This window comes from Eptatretus burgeri, chromosome 9, assembly GCF_056783735.1.
Source record: "Eptatretus burgeri isolate ZD-2024b chromosome 9, Ebu_testis_v1, whole genome shotgun sequence".
NCBI classification, from domain to species: domain Eukaryota; kingdom Metazoa; phylum Chordata; class Myxini; order Myxiniformes; family Myxinidae; genus Eptatretus; species Eptatretus burgeri.
This window is the reverse complement of record NC_140969.1, coordinates 46098112-46116706: the sequence shown is the minus strand read 5'-3', so window position 1 is coordinate 46116706 and position 18595 is coordinate 46098112. Positions and strand designations below refer to the sequence as shown.

Here is an 18595-nt window from a genome sequence, read left to right as displayed (position 1 = left end):
AAATAAGAATTTCGGTTTTTCGGTGACCTTGACCTTGACCTTTGACCTAGATTCACCAAAAACGACAAGTGTTTAAGTTGGACCATGGCCGACGTCTGCACCCAGTTTGGTCATGATCGCTGAAACGGTGTGGCTGCTGCAGGGTAAACAAACACACAAACAAACAGACAAACAGAAAGGGGTGAAAACATAACCTCCTTCCACCTCCAGTGGTGGAGGTAATAAGATTTAGCTCCGTGACTTTTGGTGGCATATTCTCATTCATTTACACAGAACATTTTGGAGTTTTTGGAAGCAATCAACAGCTTGAAAGGACCAATTACTTCTTCCCAAACAAAGGTATCATTGCAATCTTTCTGAGATGTTGAAATTTGGGTCTCCTCTTTAATTTTAAAACAAAAAGAATCAGTCAGAGGGCTGAGAAAGATAAGACTTGGGTCTTGCTCAGCCCTTTGTGGCATTTGACCCAACTGACTCCCACTTCACTTCACCCCAAGAAAAGACAAAAGATGACCAAGTGAATCAAAAGAAGCAAATTTTTTGTGTAAGCATAGTCGAGGCTCGTGAAAGAGCCAGTACACTCAACGGATCAGAACATAACTGGATGCAAAACGAACAGCAGACACACAGGCAAAAGGAACTGTGGAGAGAGGGAGGGGAACAACAACAGCAGAGTAGAAGGCAAAGACAGATGGAGCTTGGATAAACAATGGGTGGAATTCCCTCAATACAATACCCCATCCATCATGAAAAATATGACGGTAATGGTTCGTATAAAATAAAAGCTTACCTGTTGAAACATTAGAGTTAATTTACATATTACACCCACAGGATCAGGCATGACCAACTTGGATGTAATCCACATTCAAGGTACTAAAAAAAAAAAACAGCGTGTGGATAAAATTGATGTAAAAATGCTATGCTTGTGTTGGTTAACTTTGGAGAACTGTGCTCAAGATTGTCTGGGCGTTCTGGTCGAGTCAGTTGGACTTGCACCGGACCCCCAAACAATGGGATCAATTAACCAAGTCAATAATATGACCAAGTCAGCTGGGAGCATTTTTGAGGCTTAAAACTTTGTAAAGAAGAAAACAACAACAACAACAAAAATTCCATTCCATTACTCATTTTAAACCACCATCTCATCTTACTTTTACTTTCACTGTTCAAAACTTCTCACAGCAACACAATAAAATACCTTCCAAGTGTCAACGTAGTCCACATCAGATGCCAAAATCTGTCCATCTTTCTCAGGGAAAAATGAATCACCAACCTTCAACAAAAAGAAAAATAACTATCATTAATATGTATGTATGTGTATATATATATATATATATATATATATATATATATATATATATATATATATATATATATATATATATATATATATATATATATATATATATATATATATATATATATATATATATATATATATATATATATATATATATATATGTATATACATACACACATGCACATATGTCATTTTGTATTTATTTCTCTGTCACGGAGAAAGTGACCTCACGCTCACAGAAGTGACGTCGTGTTCGTTACTGAAAAGGAGGAGGAGGAGATTGGGACCATACTCTGTGCAGAGTGTTGGTGCTGCCTAAGCAGTCTCCTTGGCTATGGGGCACAATCCTGGACGGGTCGCCACTCCGACACAGTATACCAGCATGCTGGCACTCATTTTGCCGACCTCGGAGGGATGACGGGTCGAGTTAACCCCTCCTGGTATTGATTCAACAGCTGAGCGGAATTTGAACTCAGGACCCGAGGATCCAAAGCGCGCCACCCGAACCATGAAGCCAACACCAGGCATAACTGAAAAAGGAGCATATGCAATCTGAATGTTAGTGCCATTCGCCATTTTGTTTCCACTCAGGAAAGGTGAATTTAATGTCGTCCAAAACTTTTCCTACACGCATCTGAATTTGGGAGGATTACTTGACAATTCCACTTGTTTTCACAACTAGAAATGCTAAAGGTGAGACATGAGCAATTTTTTTTTTTCCAGGAAAAATATATACAGGTGTGTAACTTTACTCGGTTATTTCAAATTCTGTTGTCACTTTGATAATAAATATATTTCTGGAATAACACTTTTCTTTATGAAACAAAACTAAATCCACAAGCCTGTGAGTTGTATTCTTTACAACTGTGATGTGATGGGAGTGATTAGGAAAGGGAAGGGGATGCTCTTGGCTCCATAATTTTTGATGGGTTTTGCACCAGAATGATATATAATCTGAGAATCGTGATTGTTTGTGGGTTTATTTGACTTCAATGCACTTACAACTTGCTTATTCTTTGTTGAAAGACATAGATCTTGAACATGCGCAAGGTAATGCTAGAAGACTGGTCTCAAACTTAAGATTCATTGAAGGGATGGTGCCCTTTGTGGGAGGTCAGTGAGACCTGCCACAAAGGGCACCAAAAGAGTTGCGGTAGATATGGGAGAGAACTCTTGAAGGAACGGAAGAAGGGCACGACACAAAACACCCAAGGAGAATGGTTTCCAGTTATGAGAGTATAGAGGGAGAAAGGTTTCCAGTCCTTCAAGAGGCAATTGTTCAGCTCAGAATGTGAGGGTAACCAGGTGTGGGATTCTGAAAGAACGAATGCAGCAAAGGAAGGCTAGAGAAGGACAGAGGAACAAACAGAGCATAAGGAACGATGCCAGAAGTGAGCAAACAAGAGGAAAAATAAATAAAATCAAAAAGTCCACCAACTTACCCACAACATACAATAATCGGACGTTGGTAATCCATCTCTTGCAGAGGTATGCGAGTAACATGGACAGCATTATACTCGAGTGCCTCCAAGGGAGCAAGATCGGAAGTAGCTGCACAAGTTGGGAGTGCTGCGGGTACAGGACGTGAGGGGAGTGTTGTGGGTGCAGGACGTGATGGGAGTGCCGTGGGTGCAGGACGTGATGGGAGTGCTGCGGGTGCAGGACGTGAGGGGAGTGTTGTGGGTGCAGGACGTGATGGGAGTGCCGTGGGTGCAGGACGTGATGAGAGTGCTGCGGGTGCAGGATGTGATGGGAGTGCCGCGGGTGCAGGATGTGATGGGAGTGCCGCGGGTGCAGGACGTGATGGGAGTGCCGCGGGTGCAGGACGTGAGGGGAGTGTTGTGGGTGCAGGACGTGATGGGAGTGCCGTGGGTGCAGGACGTGATGGGAGTGCTGCGGGTGCAGGACGTGAGGGGAGTGTTGCGGGTGCAGGACGTGAGGGGAGTGTTGCGGGTGCAGGACGTGATGGGAGTGCCGCGGGTGCAGGACGTGAGGGGAGTGCCGCGGGTGCAGGACGTGATGGGAGTGCCGCGGGTGCAGGACGTGATGGGAGTGCCGCGGGTGCAGGACGTGATGGGAGTGCCGCGGGTGCAGGACGTGATGGGAGTGCCGCGGGTGCAGGACGTGATGGGAGTGCCGCGGGTGCAGGACGTGATGGGAGTGCCGCGGGTGCAGGACGTGATGGGAGTGCCGCGGGTGCAGGACGTGATGGGAGTGCCGCGGGTCCAGGACGTGATGGGAGTGCCGCGGGTCCAGGACGTGATGGGAGTGCCGCGGGTCCAGGACGTGATGGGAGTGCCGCGGGTCCAGGACGTGATGGGAGTGCCGCGGGTCCAGGACGTGATGGGAGTGCCGCGGGTCCAGGACGTGATGGGAGTGCCGCGGGTCCAGGACGTGATGGGAGTGCCGCGGGTCCAGGACGTGATGGGAGTGCCGCGGGTCCAGGACGTGATGGGAGTGCCGCGGGTCCAGGACGTGATGGGAGTGCCGCGGGTCCAGGACGTGATGGGAGTGCCGCGGGTGCAGGACGTGATGGGAGTGCCGCGGGTGCAGGACGTGATGGGAGTGCCGCGGGTGCAGGACGTGATGGGAGTGCCACGGGTGCAGGACGTGATGGGAGTGCCACGGGTCCAGGAAGTGATGGGAGTGCCGCAGGTGCAGGACGTGATGGGAGTGCCGCGGGGGCAGGACGTGATGGGAGTGCCGCGGGGGCAGGACGTGATGGGAGTGCCACGGGTGCAGGACGTGATGGGAGTGCCACGGGTCCAGGAAGTGATGGGAGTGCCGCAGGTGCAGGACGTGATGGGAGTGCCACGGGTCCAGGAAGTGATGGGAGTGCCGCGGGTGCAGGACATGATGGGAGTGCCACGGGTCCAGGAAGTGATGGGAGTGCCGCAGGTGCAGGACGTGATGGGAGTGCCGCGGGGGCAGGACGTGATGGGAGTGCCGCGGGGGCAGGACGTGATGGGAGTGCCACGGGTGCAGGACGTGATGGGAGTGCCACGGGTCCAGGAAGTGATGGGAGTGCCGCAGGTGCAGGACGTGATGGGAGTGCCACGGGTCCAGGAAGTGATGGGAGTGCCGCGGGTGCAGGACATGATGGGAGTGCCACGGGTCCAGGAAGTGATGGGAGTTCCGCGGGTGCAGGACGTGATGGGAGTTCCGCGGGTGCAGGACGTGATGGGAGTGCCACGGGTGCAGGACGTGATGGGAGTGCCGCGAGTGCAGGACGTGATGGGAGTGCCGCGGGTGCAGGAAGTGATGGAAGTGCAGATGGGGGCAGTGATATATGCATGTGCGATGGTGGGATTTGGGGGAGGAGGGTGACCAGGAACAACATGTTTTGTTGAGTATGAGGGTATTGAATATGGTTTTTTGTTATAATGATACGAAAAAAAGTTTTGTGTGGTTTTAGAGTGGATATTGTTGGAATGTTGGATGATATTTTGTCGGGTTGTGGGCCGGGAACATTGGTGGTGGTGGTGAATGCGGGGAATAACAATGTGGGGAGGGTCTGTCCAGAATATTCAAAGAGGAGGTATAAGTTTTTGGGGAAAGATTTGAAGAATTTGGGGTGTGAAGTGATTTTTTTCTTTCAAGGATTCTACGAAGAGTGAGAGTCAGTGAAGATTTTTGTAGGAGAGTGGTAGATGTTAACCTGTGGTTCAAGAGGTGGTGTGGGAAGGAAAGGGTTTGGGATTGTCAGTATTTGGGGATCACTGCAAGGTCATAGTGGTCGTATACAGATTGGTGGCAGGGTGCGGCGAGATTCATAGCAGTTCTGAAGACAGATATTGGGACTTTTCTTTTAGATGAGAGATCGAGCATGTGGTTGGAGGTTGAGCGCAGTAGGGGATGGTTAAAGGAAGTAAAAGATTGAAGGGATTTTGCCAGGAGCTCAAATGGAAAAATAGTCATGAATATTTTGAAATGTTTGTGCTTTTGTGTGCGTGTTACCCTTTCACCGTCGAACCGTAGCACCAAGAGGCCCTATATTTTAGGTTCAGGTACTTCAGAATCTGGGCGGGGTTTTAAGCTACCGCACGTTGTCCTTGATGTCCATTTTGAGACCACTATAAAAGTGTATATCGGGATGTGGGGTCAGACACATCTGCCGCCGGTCTGCAGACAAAAGGTCATCACAGATGGTGCTGATAAATATTTCACCATTACAGATGGTGCCAACAGCTCACCATCATCGGCAGGTCTGTGGTCTTTCTGTCTTCTACCGCTTCCTTTCTGGCCTTGTACCCCCCAGGTTTTTTCAGGGCTCACACGGTCAATCAACAACCCCCTTCTGTTGAAACTACCTAAATCCAGGATCACTGCTCACTACATAACATAACTCATTTGTTCCTCTTTATTCCCCCACCTGTAGAATCAACTTCCACATCCTCTTCAATCTAATTCTTCCCTCCATTTCTTCAGGACAGCTGTTCAGCACCATCTCAGATCACCCCCAATCCAAAACCACGATATTTTCTACCCTCATTAACTTCACCCAAATCCCTCTTCCTTGGAGTTTCCTTCTGTATCTGTCTTTTCCACCATATGTATTTGCTGTGTTAATCTTGTCCAGCCTATGCATGCATGTTTTGCTCCTGTTTTTGTCTGTTACGTACTGATCTGTTCAGTGTACTAGCTTTTCAATGAGCCTCAACGACTGTACGTGTTTAAAAAAAAAAAAATTTTTTTTTAACTTTATGATGACAATATGGAGAACACCATTTAAAATTTTTACATTTTTTTATTTATTTTAGTTTTAATCAAGTTTAGTTTGAGTACAAGGCGGGCATGGATTGGCTTTTCATTTCGGGATGCTTTCTAGTTACATATTATAAATGTTGAAAGTATTTCCAACCTTTGTAAACACATATCCAGCTTAGTATCTCTGATGCAATTCTCAGACATATGAATTGTTTCACTTCTCCAAAATAACTAGAAGGGCACTCGGTGGAGTGCATACCTCTACCAGGCTGATTAGTTCATGTTTTGTGTCCCACCGATACCCAGGCAAAATTGCTACAGTTAGAACTTTCGTATATGAGAGTAGTACATACGCTCCATCGATTTTTATTTTATATAGTACTCTCATATACAACAGTTGTTAACAGGTCCTACTACAGTAATCTGCAGAAAATTACTACAGGAATGGAATGCAATCCTTATTTTGCCTTAAAACAATTTTGCCTTATTTTGTGTGCCTTATAAAACAATTTTGCCTTAAAAGCTGGATCTGGATTTTGACCTGAACTAAAGTTTAATCGGCTTGTTCTTGTCACCGAACCAACTCATCCATAACTTTTTGAAATATCGCGCCATATATCATTTTTGGTGCCATCTCTCAATGGTTAAAAAAAAAAAAAAATTAAAATAAAAATTAAAAAAATCATTTAACAATTCTCAGATCTGAATTTTCACCAAAATCGAATCAATTTGTCCTTGGCACACACCCAACCTGTCCACCAAATTTCATCTCAATCCATCCATAACTTATTGAGATATCCTGCTCACAGACAGACACAAATAGACAGGGGTGAAAACATAACCGAGCTGTTAACTATGATATTTTGGAAGGTCAGGTCAGGTTTGGGAGCATGTGCCAGAACAGCACGTCGCTGCGTCCACTTTCCGCCGGTACTCCAGGGGCCTCCGTCTGGCCATCCCCCAGGCAGATGCCAGGCCCATCCCCATCTCCTTGAGATGATGGTCAACCTGCTGCAACCATGAGGCATGTGGTCGGCCCACTGGCCTCCTCCACTCATGAGACTCCCTCGCTGAGAGAATCTGGTGAGCAGGATCAGCGTCAGGAAAACGAGCCACATGTCCATACAGCCGCAGCTGACGCTCACGGACTATGCAGGTAACAAATCTCATCCGAGTCTCTCTCAGCAACCGCTCGTTGGACACAAAATCCGACCAGCGATAGCCAAGGATTCTCCGAAGAGACCTGGTACCAAAGGAATTAAGTCTCCGTCTCAGATCCTTGGTCAAAGTCCAAGTCTCGCACCCATAGAGCAAGACTGGAAGTACCAAGGACCTGAAGACTCGGACTTTCGTCCTCCCACACAGGTACCGGCAGCGCCACACCCCATGATCCAGTGAATCCATGACTCCCCAGGCCCGACCCAGACGTCTATTGACCTCCGGCTCACAACCTGCGGAGACATGAATATCACTGCCAAGGTAAGTGAATCTATCCACGACCTCAACATCCTCACCACAAACAGACACAGACAGGACAGCAGCATCCAAGATGTCACCGAAAGCATGGATCTTAGTTTTGACCCAAGAAATCCGTAATCCCAACGGCTCCGACTCCTCATTCAGCACCTCGAGGGCCCCCAAGAGGATGTCTAAAGTCTCCGCAAAGATGACTGCATCATCTGCAAAATCAAGGTCCGAGATCTTGACATTGCCAAACGATGCACCGCAACTTGATCTCTCCGACATCCTCCCAAAAATCCAGTCCATACAAGTGCTGAAAAGTGTGCGGGCAAGTACACATCCCTGACGAACTCCAGTAACAACTGGAAATAAGTCAGAGATGGTACCACCATACTTCACAGCACTCTCAGTACCAGAGTGGAGTTCAGACATCAGATCGATCAGTTTCGGTGGCACCCCACTAAGACCAATAATCCTCCAGAGGACATCCCGATTCACTGAATCGAACGCTTTACAGATATCAACATAGGCTGCAAGCAGCCCCTGCCGAAACTCTCGTCTGCGTTCGGTGAGGACACGAAGTGCAAGGACACGGTCAATCGTTGACCTCTTTGGTGTAAAGCCTGACTGCTCTGGACGCTGGTGCTCAAGCAGATGGTGGCGAACCCTATCAAGAATTATCCGAGCAAAGACCTTGCCCGGCACTGAGAGCAGCGTCACCCCTCGGTAGTTGTTGCAGTCTTGGCGATCACCCTTCCCTTTCCAGAGAGGGACAACAAGGCCCCTCTTCCAGTCAGTTGGGATGATGCCTGTGTTCCAGGCAGAGCACAAAACTGCATGCAACGACACGAGTGCAGCATTTCCACCAGCCTTGAGAAGTTCAGCATAGATGCCACAGATCCCTGGAGCTTTGCCCCGTTTCAACTGGTTCACCGCAGCCCGTGTTTCCACAAGCGATGGTGGACCACAGTTGATTCGAGGGTCAGCAACAGGGATTGTAACACCCTTGATGTCCAACTCGACAGCTGGGGGATCAGCCTGGTACAACCGCTCAAAGTAACCGGCCCAGCGGGCCTTCACTTCAGACTCCTCTGTCAAGAGCCTACCACTCTCTGCTCGAACTGCAGTGCTCCGAGGGATGGGCTTGGATGAACGTATTGTGCGAATTCCCCTGTAAGCGGGACGAGAATCACCTGTCCACAGGTGGTGCTCTACCCCCTCACAGATTCCTCGCACATAGGCCTCCTTGTCCACCCTCAGTGCACGTACAGTTTTACGCCTCAGCTCCCTGAACAGCTCAGCTCTGCCATTCAGCCTGGCCCTGCGACTCTGGTCAATGGTATCCAGTGTCCCTTGAGAGACAAAATTCTTCTTTGCCCTGCGGTGAACTCCAAGGCATCCACCGGCAACATCAAGGACGGTGGTCTTGAAGGTGCTCCACAACTCTTCAGGACCCCCCAAAGCACCCAGACCCCCCCCCCCAAGTGTCCACTCAGCCTGTTCGCAAACTCCTCAGCTACTCTCTCATCCCTGAGCTTGGCAACATCCAGCCTAGGCTGGGATGGTACCATTCTCCAGGATTTAAGGTGCAGCTTTAGAGTTGCTACAACAAGCCTGTGGTCAGTATTGAAGAACTGAGCACTCCGGTAGACCCTGCAGTTCTGGATCATCCTCCAACGACCGTCAATGAGGACATGGTCAATCTCCTTTGCCACACCGCCAGCGTTGGAATACCAAGTCCAGCGATGAGCTTGCGGGCGCTGAAACCATGAACCAGCCACCCTAATTCCATGACTTCTTGCAAAGTCAAGGAACTTAGTGCTATTCTGGTTCATAGTTCCTGACCCATGGGGACAAACACACACCTCATAACCATCCTTATCAGTTCCAGTCAATGCATTGAAATCCCCCAAGACTAGAAGTGTATCTCGTCTGGGGCACTGATCAACCACAGACTCGAGTGTGGCGTAGAATGTGTCCTTCACGGTGAGATCACTCGCCTCAGTCGGAGCATAAATAGAGACCAGGGAAATGACACCTAAGGAGTGGCGAATCCTTAATCTCATAATACGCTCGTTGACCGGTGTTACCTCAATTATCATTGGGGTCAGCTTATTGGACACAGCTACAGCAACTCCTTGGGTATGGTAACCATCAGAGCGACCAGACCAATAGTAGGTGTTACCACCCACCATTATATCGCCGCAATCCGGTCTCCGAACCTCAGAGAGAGCTGCAATCCCGATGTCCAAACGCTTGAGCTCAGATGATAACAGAGACAGGTGATCATCCTCTCTTAGGGATAGGACATTCCAGGCACCCACCCGAAGGGACCGCCTCAGGTTAACCCAAGGAGACCGCCGTCTGGTGGACGACACCTCAGCACCACTCCGACACACTCTCCCGCAATCTGACCCAGGGATGTTACCCCGTGGTTTCCCTCCTATCAAAGATTGGGGGTCCCGAAGGCTTTGCCCCAATCCTGTCATCCGGTGAGCTGCCCTGCGAAGGGAAGCTGCACAGGAGGTACTCCCACGGAGTGGGTTTTCAGATTTTTTTGCGTTTTGCGGAATGAAGGGTTTTACGGTGGCCGGAGTGCAAATCCTGCCACCAACCTCCTAATAAGAAATAACCCAACTGCAGGAGGACGTCCGCAGACACAGTTGGGCACTAGATATGGATGGCCGTTGGCTCACAAGGAGCTCCTCCGCCCTTTGACAGGTTTTGTTTTTAATCCTGCTGGGTGTCCATATCCAAACACCCTCCTCACCAGAAAACCTGGTGGGGGAGACGGTTTAGTCGCCGACAACCCGACCATGGAACAGGTTAGTACAGGTTTACATGGTACCTGAAGCAGGTCACAGATCGAACCTGACCTGACTCCCAATCTCAATCCATCCATAACTTATTGAGATATCCTGCTCACAGACAGACACAAATAGACAGGGGTGAAAACATAACCGAGCTGTTAACTATGATATTTTGGAAAACTACAGTTATGACGTTTTTCTTTACAAACTCCTTCAAATAAAAAGTACAAGTCTTGCCTGAAAACCCAAAGGGCTGTGCATGAGGTAAAGATCGACGTAGGGAAGGCCCAGGGAAGTTAAACTTTCCCTGCAGGCAGGTTGTACAATAGCAGGTTCATGAAATGTGTTCCACAGCTGGAGGGGTCACAGCAAACATTTTTTTTTTTTAATCGAACTCGAGTACTGGTCACAGAGCATATTTTATAATACGAGCACAGAATACACTGCAGCACAATTTCGATGATCGTACTGGCACTGGTTACCTGGCCACTAGCCTGAAGCTGCCAAAATATGCAGGAGTCATACCTCGAGGGCGAGGAATACCAAACACCCCTCAAGGTACACCAGAATAAACACTTCTCCCAAATAAATATTGTTCCAGGTACCTCAGAGATGCACCACTGTCAAATCAGTCATACAGTTTTTCCAATTCTATTGACTCGGTCTTTTGCACACATATTGTGACAGTGGTGGGCCCGAAGAGGATGTTGCGCTCCCCTCGAGAGAGAGTAAAAGCACATGCACATCGGATTAGAGTCAGTAATATCTTAGTATTCTGTTTAGCAATTAAGTTGGATTGTATATACAATGGATAAATATGCACTGTGAGTGCGAGTTAGCACAAGTTTGTTCTTTTCACACTCTCTACCTTCTATATCCTCTATATCTCACAGCAAATGTACCCAATCACTCACTTTGATTCATTACATGCCTCATAACAAGAAGTGCAAGTGCAGAGCTTCAGCGAAGCGGTGAACGTGGCTCTCAAGTGAATAAAGGCAAGTTTTGAAGCTTCCATCACCCTTCTCTCCCCTTTCTCCGTACTTCCCACGGCTTTTACCGACACAGTTACGGACCCGGCTGGCCTTCACACCAAGTACAATACCAAGCTTCCCTCACACAACAGAACGAGATTTTCTGGAGCCAAGCAGGCCATCGAGTTAGAATGGACCACCCGCAGTTTCCCCATATACGCTGCTGGAGGAGGGAGGCGAGCCAGAAATGCCGAGCAGTGGACCCATTCGCTTCTGCAGTAGTTGTTGAAGGTGCGCTAGGGCACGTCGTAGACCCCACACTTATCTTTCACATTCTATCTCTTCTCCTCTCTTCCCAAACTATCTGTGACCTTTATTTGGGTGTCTGGATCCATTTCTAGTATGCAGGCACTCAGCAATTGTTTTCAGGCATCCGAGGGTGGGATTGTTCGTGCAGAAGTAATGGGAATGTATAGATGCTGTCGATATTTTAATATTCCTTGCTTTGCCCCCCTTTGACTTGTCCTGGCATTTTTCCACATTTGAATTCCCCAACCACCATTTCTCCGGTCATTTCCCATTCATTTGATTGCTTGTCATAAAATTATGAAAGTTTTATATCATGTCTGGAAATATATCCAGCTTGGGTTTGATCTGGGATAGCAATCCCGGGGTCCGAATACATAACTGTAGTGGTAGCCCATCGAGTGTAGCATGTGGCGTTGGTTCGCTTGGCCAATTAAGTAGCCACCACAGTTTCCTGTCTGCTTCATTCATCTCACAGGTATGGTAAACCAATTGTGGGTGCAAAGATCCGGCCCGAGGTGAGTGTTGTCGACAGTGTCTTTTTGTAGACACGCCAGCTTCGGAGTTATCCACCCATGTGGCCATGACAATGTCTATTGTTTTCCCCACAGTTACAATCCACTTTTTCTTTTTTTCCCCCTTTCAATTTTTCCACATAACAGTTGATCCTTTTGCAAAGGCTTAAATTCACATGAATAAAAGGTGTTAACATTCCAATAAAAATATTTATCAGCAACATATATCCATTTGAGGAAGTCAAAAGGTTTTCCCTTTTTCCACAGGTTTCAGAGCCAAAAACATGACTTCTCCCCTGCCCCCCACCCCCATTGACCTCAGGAAATATCCCCCCACCCCCCAAAGTGACATGCAGTACAAACTACATCTAAAATGACTAAAAGGCTTGCTGGCACATGACCATTCCTACATGATTGGAGGAAAATCTTTTGACTCCACATTACTTACCATGAACTTTGAAAAGCTAATTTCCATGTTTTTACTATTCCAAAAAAAAAGAAAAAAAGAGGGAGTTGTTTTTTGTTGGTTTTTTTTTTTTTTTTTTTCAAAAATTCACCATCATCAGTAATGTAATGTACAACATGCAAGGGAAACCAAATGGTTATTTATTTATTTTATAAATACACCATGCAAGCAAGAGTGATGAACAAGAGCAAAACATTTGCACCTTGGTGACGATGAACAACTCTTCCCTGCGCACAATTCCTTTGTCAATGCAAGAGCGGATTCCCTTGCCAACATCGGTTTCATTTTGATACATATATGCTCCATCGATGTGCTTGTACCCAACGGCCAGAGCTTTTTCCACAGCAGCTTGCACTTCATTTGGCTTGGACTGAAATTTCAAAAAGTAAAACAACAATCAATGCAAGATGTGAATGTGGTACAGATAGCCTGTTTTAAAGAAAAAAAAACCCTGAACTTATGACCACAAAATAATGGAGAGATCAAAGGCTTAAAGTTTATTTGACTGACATTTATTTTAATCTGTTCAGTAACATTGTGGCCTCCATCAGTCTTCAATGATTTATCAACTTAACGCGGTGTAGTTGGACTTCACAAACCATGATACACAGTGTTAAAAGTTATCGATCCACCGATGCACAGGCACTGGTTTTCACGGCCACTAGCCATAAGCTGCCAAAATATTCAAGAGTCATACCTCCAGGAATACCAAACATCCCTCAAGGACACAAAAATATACACATCTCCCAAATAAAAATATTGTTCCAGGTACTTCAGAGATGCACCACTGTCAAATCAGTCACAGTTTCTACAATTATATTGATTTGTTTTAATTCGAGTGTTGAGTCCTATCCTCAGGCAGGATCGGACACAATATGCTCTCAGAAATTCATCTCAACTTTCACAAATTACATGTAAAACCCAAAAGGTACAAAAACAGTGCCATACCATACGTTGTTAACATTCTTAATGAATAATGTACATTGTACTCCCCTCAATTTTTTTTGACGTCCTTTAAGATTTTAAAAGTAGAAAGTAATTACATGTATATCTTTTTACTAACATACAGCCGATTTTAATTAATTTGATATGTAATGTAGCTGCTGTCCTCTTTTTATGTTTCGCGTAATTTTTTCTTTAGAACACCTGTTCCTGCCTTTTGGTCTCAGTCTCTAAGATCACACTATTTAGCTCTCCATTTCATTGCACCATATATTGCCTGGCTCCCAAGCTAAGTTTTCCTTTTCCCTTTTTTAATCCCATTCATCCTAGTTTCCCCCTTTATTATGTTTACCCTATCTCTGTTTCCATATAGTGATTTACTATTGCAACTATTCTGTAATCCTCCCTTTGCTGTATCTATCCTTCTATTATTGTTTATCCTGCCTTATGGTCATGATAGTTACCTCCGCCACTGAAGGTGAAGGAGGTTATGTGTTTTTGTCTGTCTGTCTATGGAAGATTTTTCAAGTATATTGGTTAGTCAGTTTTGTTATTTTGTCTGTCTGTCTGTCTATCACCTACAGGTCAATTTTAAACCGATCTTCACAAAACTTCACCACATGGTAGACTTCATAAGTAAGAAGCCTATTGTTTTTGAGGGCAAAGGTCAGCAACTTCGGTGGTATTTCTAAAATCCTCAATTTTTATCCCATTGACTTGAAATTTGAAGAGCATACATATTTCAGGTCACTGAATTCAACGAGCCAATTATTTTTGAGGTCAAAATTGTTTTAATGATTTTGCAAGTATCGTGCTTTGCATGACTTCTTCTTCTTGTTTGTTTGTGTACATGATATCTCAAAAAGTTGCAGATGGATCCAGATGAAATTTTGTGGACAGGTTTGGTGTGTGATAAGGCCAAACTGATTCGATTTTGGTGAAGATCCGGATCTGGATCCGACTTCTAGAATTTTTTAAGTGATTCTTCACCATTGAGAGAGAGGACTCAAACGATATAAAACACGATATCTCAAAAATATGTTGGGCCAGATATGTTCGTATGGATTAGGCATTACGGGGCGGAGGTATGCACTCCGCTGAGTACCCTTCTAGTTTATCATGCAATGTGTTTGTATCTCTTTCTTGTGCAGTTTCTTTCTTAATTGTTTATATGTCATATGTGTAATGGGTATGTTTCAGTCTTTGTGGCTTGCAGTGATCAAATCCGTTTGTGAATTCATCTGTCCCTTGTTATAATGTCGCTTTTATCTGCATGCTAATTAGTACACAATTTGATTATATTACAATGTACTCTTTTGCCACCATTTTTTGTTTTCTCTATGTTTGAATGTTTATGTTAAGTTGAATAAAACTACAACTACTACTACTACTACTACAATGAAGTTGCTTTGCAAGATACCAGAACAGATCTAAATTACAGACCTGTGAGATGTGAGACCTGTGAGTAATATATATAAATAATATATTACTTCATAATTCCTGTGGATGTAAATGCAAATCTATTCTCAAATTTATATACAACTAGCAAAGAGCATCTCCTTACAGATGGAAGGAGGAGGAAGCAGGACTTGAAGTATATGTTTACTATAGTGCCGTTGTATAGTATTTTACTCAAGGATAGCGTAGAGTAATTTAAGTGTTAAAAGGGGCAGGTAAAATACAAGATAGGATAGGGGATAGATAAGGTTGATGGATGGGTGAAACAAACAGGAGCTCGTATTTTTAGGAACACCTTTTGTACAGTGTCGTTATGTGCAACCCAGGCTGGAGAAACAGCCACACTTGGAAATTAAAGATCTGATGATTTCAATATACATCGTGATTGAGCCTAACAACTGGAAAATGAAGGATCTTTAATAAGAAGTTGTTATTGTTGTTGTTGTTGATGTTGTCATCACTGTCATCATCTCTGCATTCCTTCCATATACTTTTATATTTCGTAGTTTATCGTTCCATGTATAATTTGCAAAGTGCCTGATTTACAGCGGCGCTCCAAGTCTGACTTCCTTTTCGTGCTTTCTTTATAACAATAAAAATATTCTTTTAAATCCCATCTTTATCATGCAAAAATCACCCTGCCAAAGTTGTTAAAGTCGCTGACTCATAAGCTTGTGGACACCGACGGTTTGATCATAAACAAAGCAAAGTTGAAAATTTCATTCTTCTTGGATGCGAAAGAGCTTCACACGTGCACGGAACTAATTCCTTTAAAATACATATATATATATATATATATATATATATATATATATATATATATATATATATATATATATATATATATCAACATTGCAAAAGTAGATCCAAATTATATACTTGGAGCACTTTGTGTCTATCCTGGCACATCATCAATGGGCATGCTGTGTTGACCAAATATGGTCATCATCACAATAATAAAAATAAATCAAACTTATCTCTGCTGTCCTCAACAGGATAAAATTGTATGTGCCAAATTTTTTTGCAAATGACTAAAGGCCTCAACATGCCGTGAGCATGTAGCATTTCGATAATAACAAGCATTCACAAAGACAAGCTATCATTATTGTAAGACTGTAAGGAATCCCATCAGAATGGATGATCTCATTCACCTTTGGAGCCTTCAGGACATACATATCTGGTATAAAATACAACGCAGCTGGTGCCATCACAAGATGTTATTTAAAAAAATAATTTTTCGTAGATCATCACACAAAATTACATCAAAAACATCGAATGACCTACGCCATGATCACCTCAAGAACTGCATTCGGCAACACATTTCAAAAAGCAAGCAGTGGCATGCTCGCCAGGTTGCCTCCACCTTAGGTAATCACACCTATTAGAGCTTCTTAACCAGTGACCACCCTTCAACTACTCCCATTACAATAGTTTTCTTTTTCTATGGCCCGACAGCTTCATCAGCACATTTCAAAAACCAGACCTGCATGTGACATATTTAGAACAACACCCCCGTATTAAAAACAAAATTAAACTGCTGAGGATGTGAAAATATATGTGGGCATGTACCAGGTAGGGATCAAGCACCATAGAAACAGAATAACTTATGATGGCTTTAACCTAAGGGAAGGTGAGGAGAATTGGTGGATGAGGGAAAGAGAGAAAGATAACAATATGTGATTAATTTTACACAGATTGAGTGTATTCTACTTACATAGCATCTTATAATAATACGAGTTCCCTTTCAAGGAACTTTGATGCAGAAGGAGGCCATTCAGCCTATCAATGCCTGCATTATTATTACTATTAATTTATGGTTGTTTGTCCATGCTGTATCCTTATAAATGCCCAGCCTAAGCAAGGAAGCATAACGTACCATCCGTATGACCCGAATGGGGTACAAACCACCAACCTCTCAGACTCGGAGTGTAAATGAGAAAGCATGACCTCCAGACGATGTAAATGACGCATGTAAATGAGATCATCCATCGCGCTTATGTTGAATACGAAGAAGAACACAAACAGTTCATCGATACGAGTACTAAACGACACAAAAGTCTTCCGTAAAATATGGGGGAATTAAAGTTTCCAAAGAAGAGTAATAAACCAGGATATAATCTTCTCAATAGCCTTGGGTTCAATTTCTCATGAGAAAAACTCTCCGACAATAAATCGACATCTTGTGCAAGCAGTGTTTTCATCAGCATGTTGCCACAGCAGTGAATCAGGACAATTGGATTTTTGGGTCTTATTAAAAGAACCTTCACGGTTCTTCACAAGGACACTCTTCCTCTGCTGTTTAAGACCCTGGTCAGACCGCACCTTGAACATGGGTCCCCAGCTTGGCATCCAAGATACAGTATTCATCAGACATGGACAAATTGGAGAATGTGCAGAGAAGGGCAATAAACTCATACCTACTCTCAGACCACCCTATGAAGATAGACTAGATAAGGAGACTTCTTACGGATTATATGAACTATAATCATAGTTCGGTTTCGGCAGTGTTTCGGATGACCGTTGCAGCTACGTGAAAGGTAAAGGCCCAGTCACACCTTGACGTTTTAGCCAGGAATGGCAACGTATAAAAATGCATGTAAAACGTTGGCGTACGCTGAAGTTTTGAGGTTTTTTTTTTAAGTTTTGGTCGTATTCATAACGTGTTGGTCGTATGCATAACGTATTAGTAACGGGCACAGAACGTTTCGTTGTGTTAAAGATAACTTATACCAACGAATGCTTAGCCTGTTGTCGGCGTTCACAACCAATGCCCAACGATAGTTTAACTTAGTCATAGCGCGCTGCACGTATCGCCGACGAACTCGTGGCGTTCTCTGTTAAAAACCTGCCACATGCAGATTTAAATCTTAACAGCCTGAAAATTGGAAGTGTCAACATCGCAGTCACACCTTGACGATTTAGTCAGCGTATGCCGACCAATGAAAAATGTGTCCAAAACGCTGGGACACGTCGAATACGGTATGGGTAAGTTGTGTATACATTAGGAGCACGATGAAAAACAACGAAGTACGCTGGCATATTACGTGGCACGTCTAGTACGTCGTGAAATTTCAAGCATGCTGAAAATTTTACGACGTACTCGACGTATGGCTCACCAGTTCCGCATACGCTGGCATAAGTTCTCGGCACGCTCCGCGATCGTTTACACACGTCGGCCACACGTTACTTGTAAGTTACTCATAAGTTGAAACACGTCGAGGTAATGTTTAGCATACCCAAAACCTAATTTTTAACCTACGAGTAACGTGCTTTGAACCTATTAGTAGCATGCTTTGAACCTATGAGTAGCGTACTTTGAACGTATGTGAAACGTATCTCAAACGCACATTGGCGTATGCAGACGAATTTGATTGACGTCTTCCGGACGACCACAGAACTTACTGAACGTATTTCTAACTTACAGCTACCGTATAATGGCGTATTGGCAGCGTCTAGGAGAATTGGTATATTCAAATTGGCTTCACAAGAGGAACCCGTCAGTGTTCCAGACTCCATGTTGAGTAGATGTCGTCAGTAGCAGTGGCAGTAGTAGTTTGAGAGAATTTAGTGATGTCGATGTTCGTAGTAGTAGTAGTAGTATTTCGAGAGAATTTAGTGATGTCGATGTTGGTAATAGTAGTAGTATTAGTTCGAGA

General features: G+C 44.6%; 1 protein-coding gene across 4 annotated transcripts in view; it reads right to left on the bottom strand.

Annotated features, from left to right (window-relative positions):
• Positions 1 to 18595, bottom strand: part of LOC147020052 (aldo-keto reductase family 1 member B1-like) — a 49456-nt gene that overhangs the window by 29686 nt on the left and 1175 nt on the right. For 2 of the 4 annotated variants that reach the window (XM_085895017.1, XM_085895021.1), the window contains exons 2-4: positions 12742 to 12909; positions 10516 to 10632; positions 1199 to 1273 (exon numbers count right to left, since the gene is read on the bottom strand). In XM_085895017.1, coding sequence (XP_085751143.1) covers positions 1199 to 1273; positions 10516 to 10632; positions 12742 to 12909 — 360 coding nt within the window. The remainder of the gene's footprint in view (positions 1 to 1198; positions 1274 to 10515; positions 10633 to 12741; positions 12910 to 18595) is intronic. The other 2 variants (XM_085895018.1, XM_085895020.1) reach the window with 2 other exon arrangements.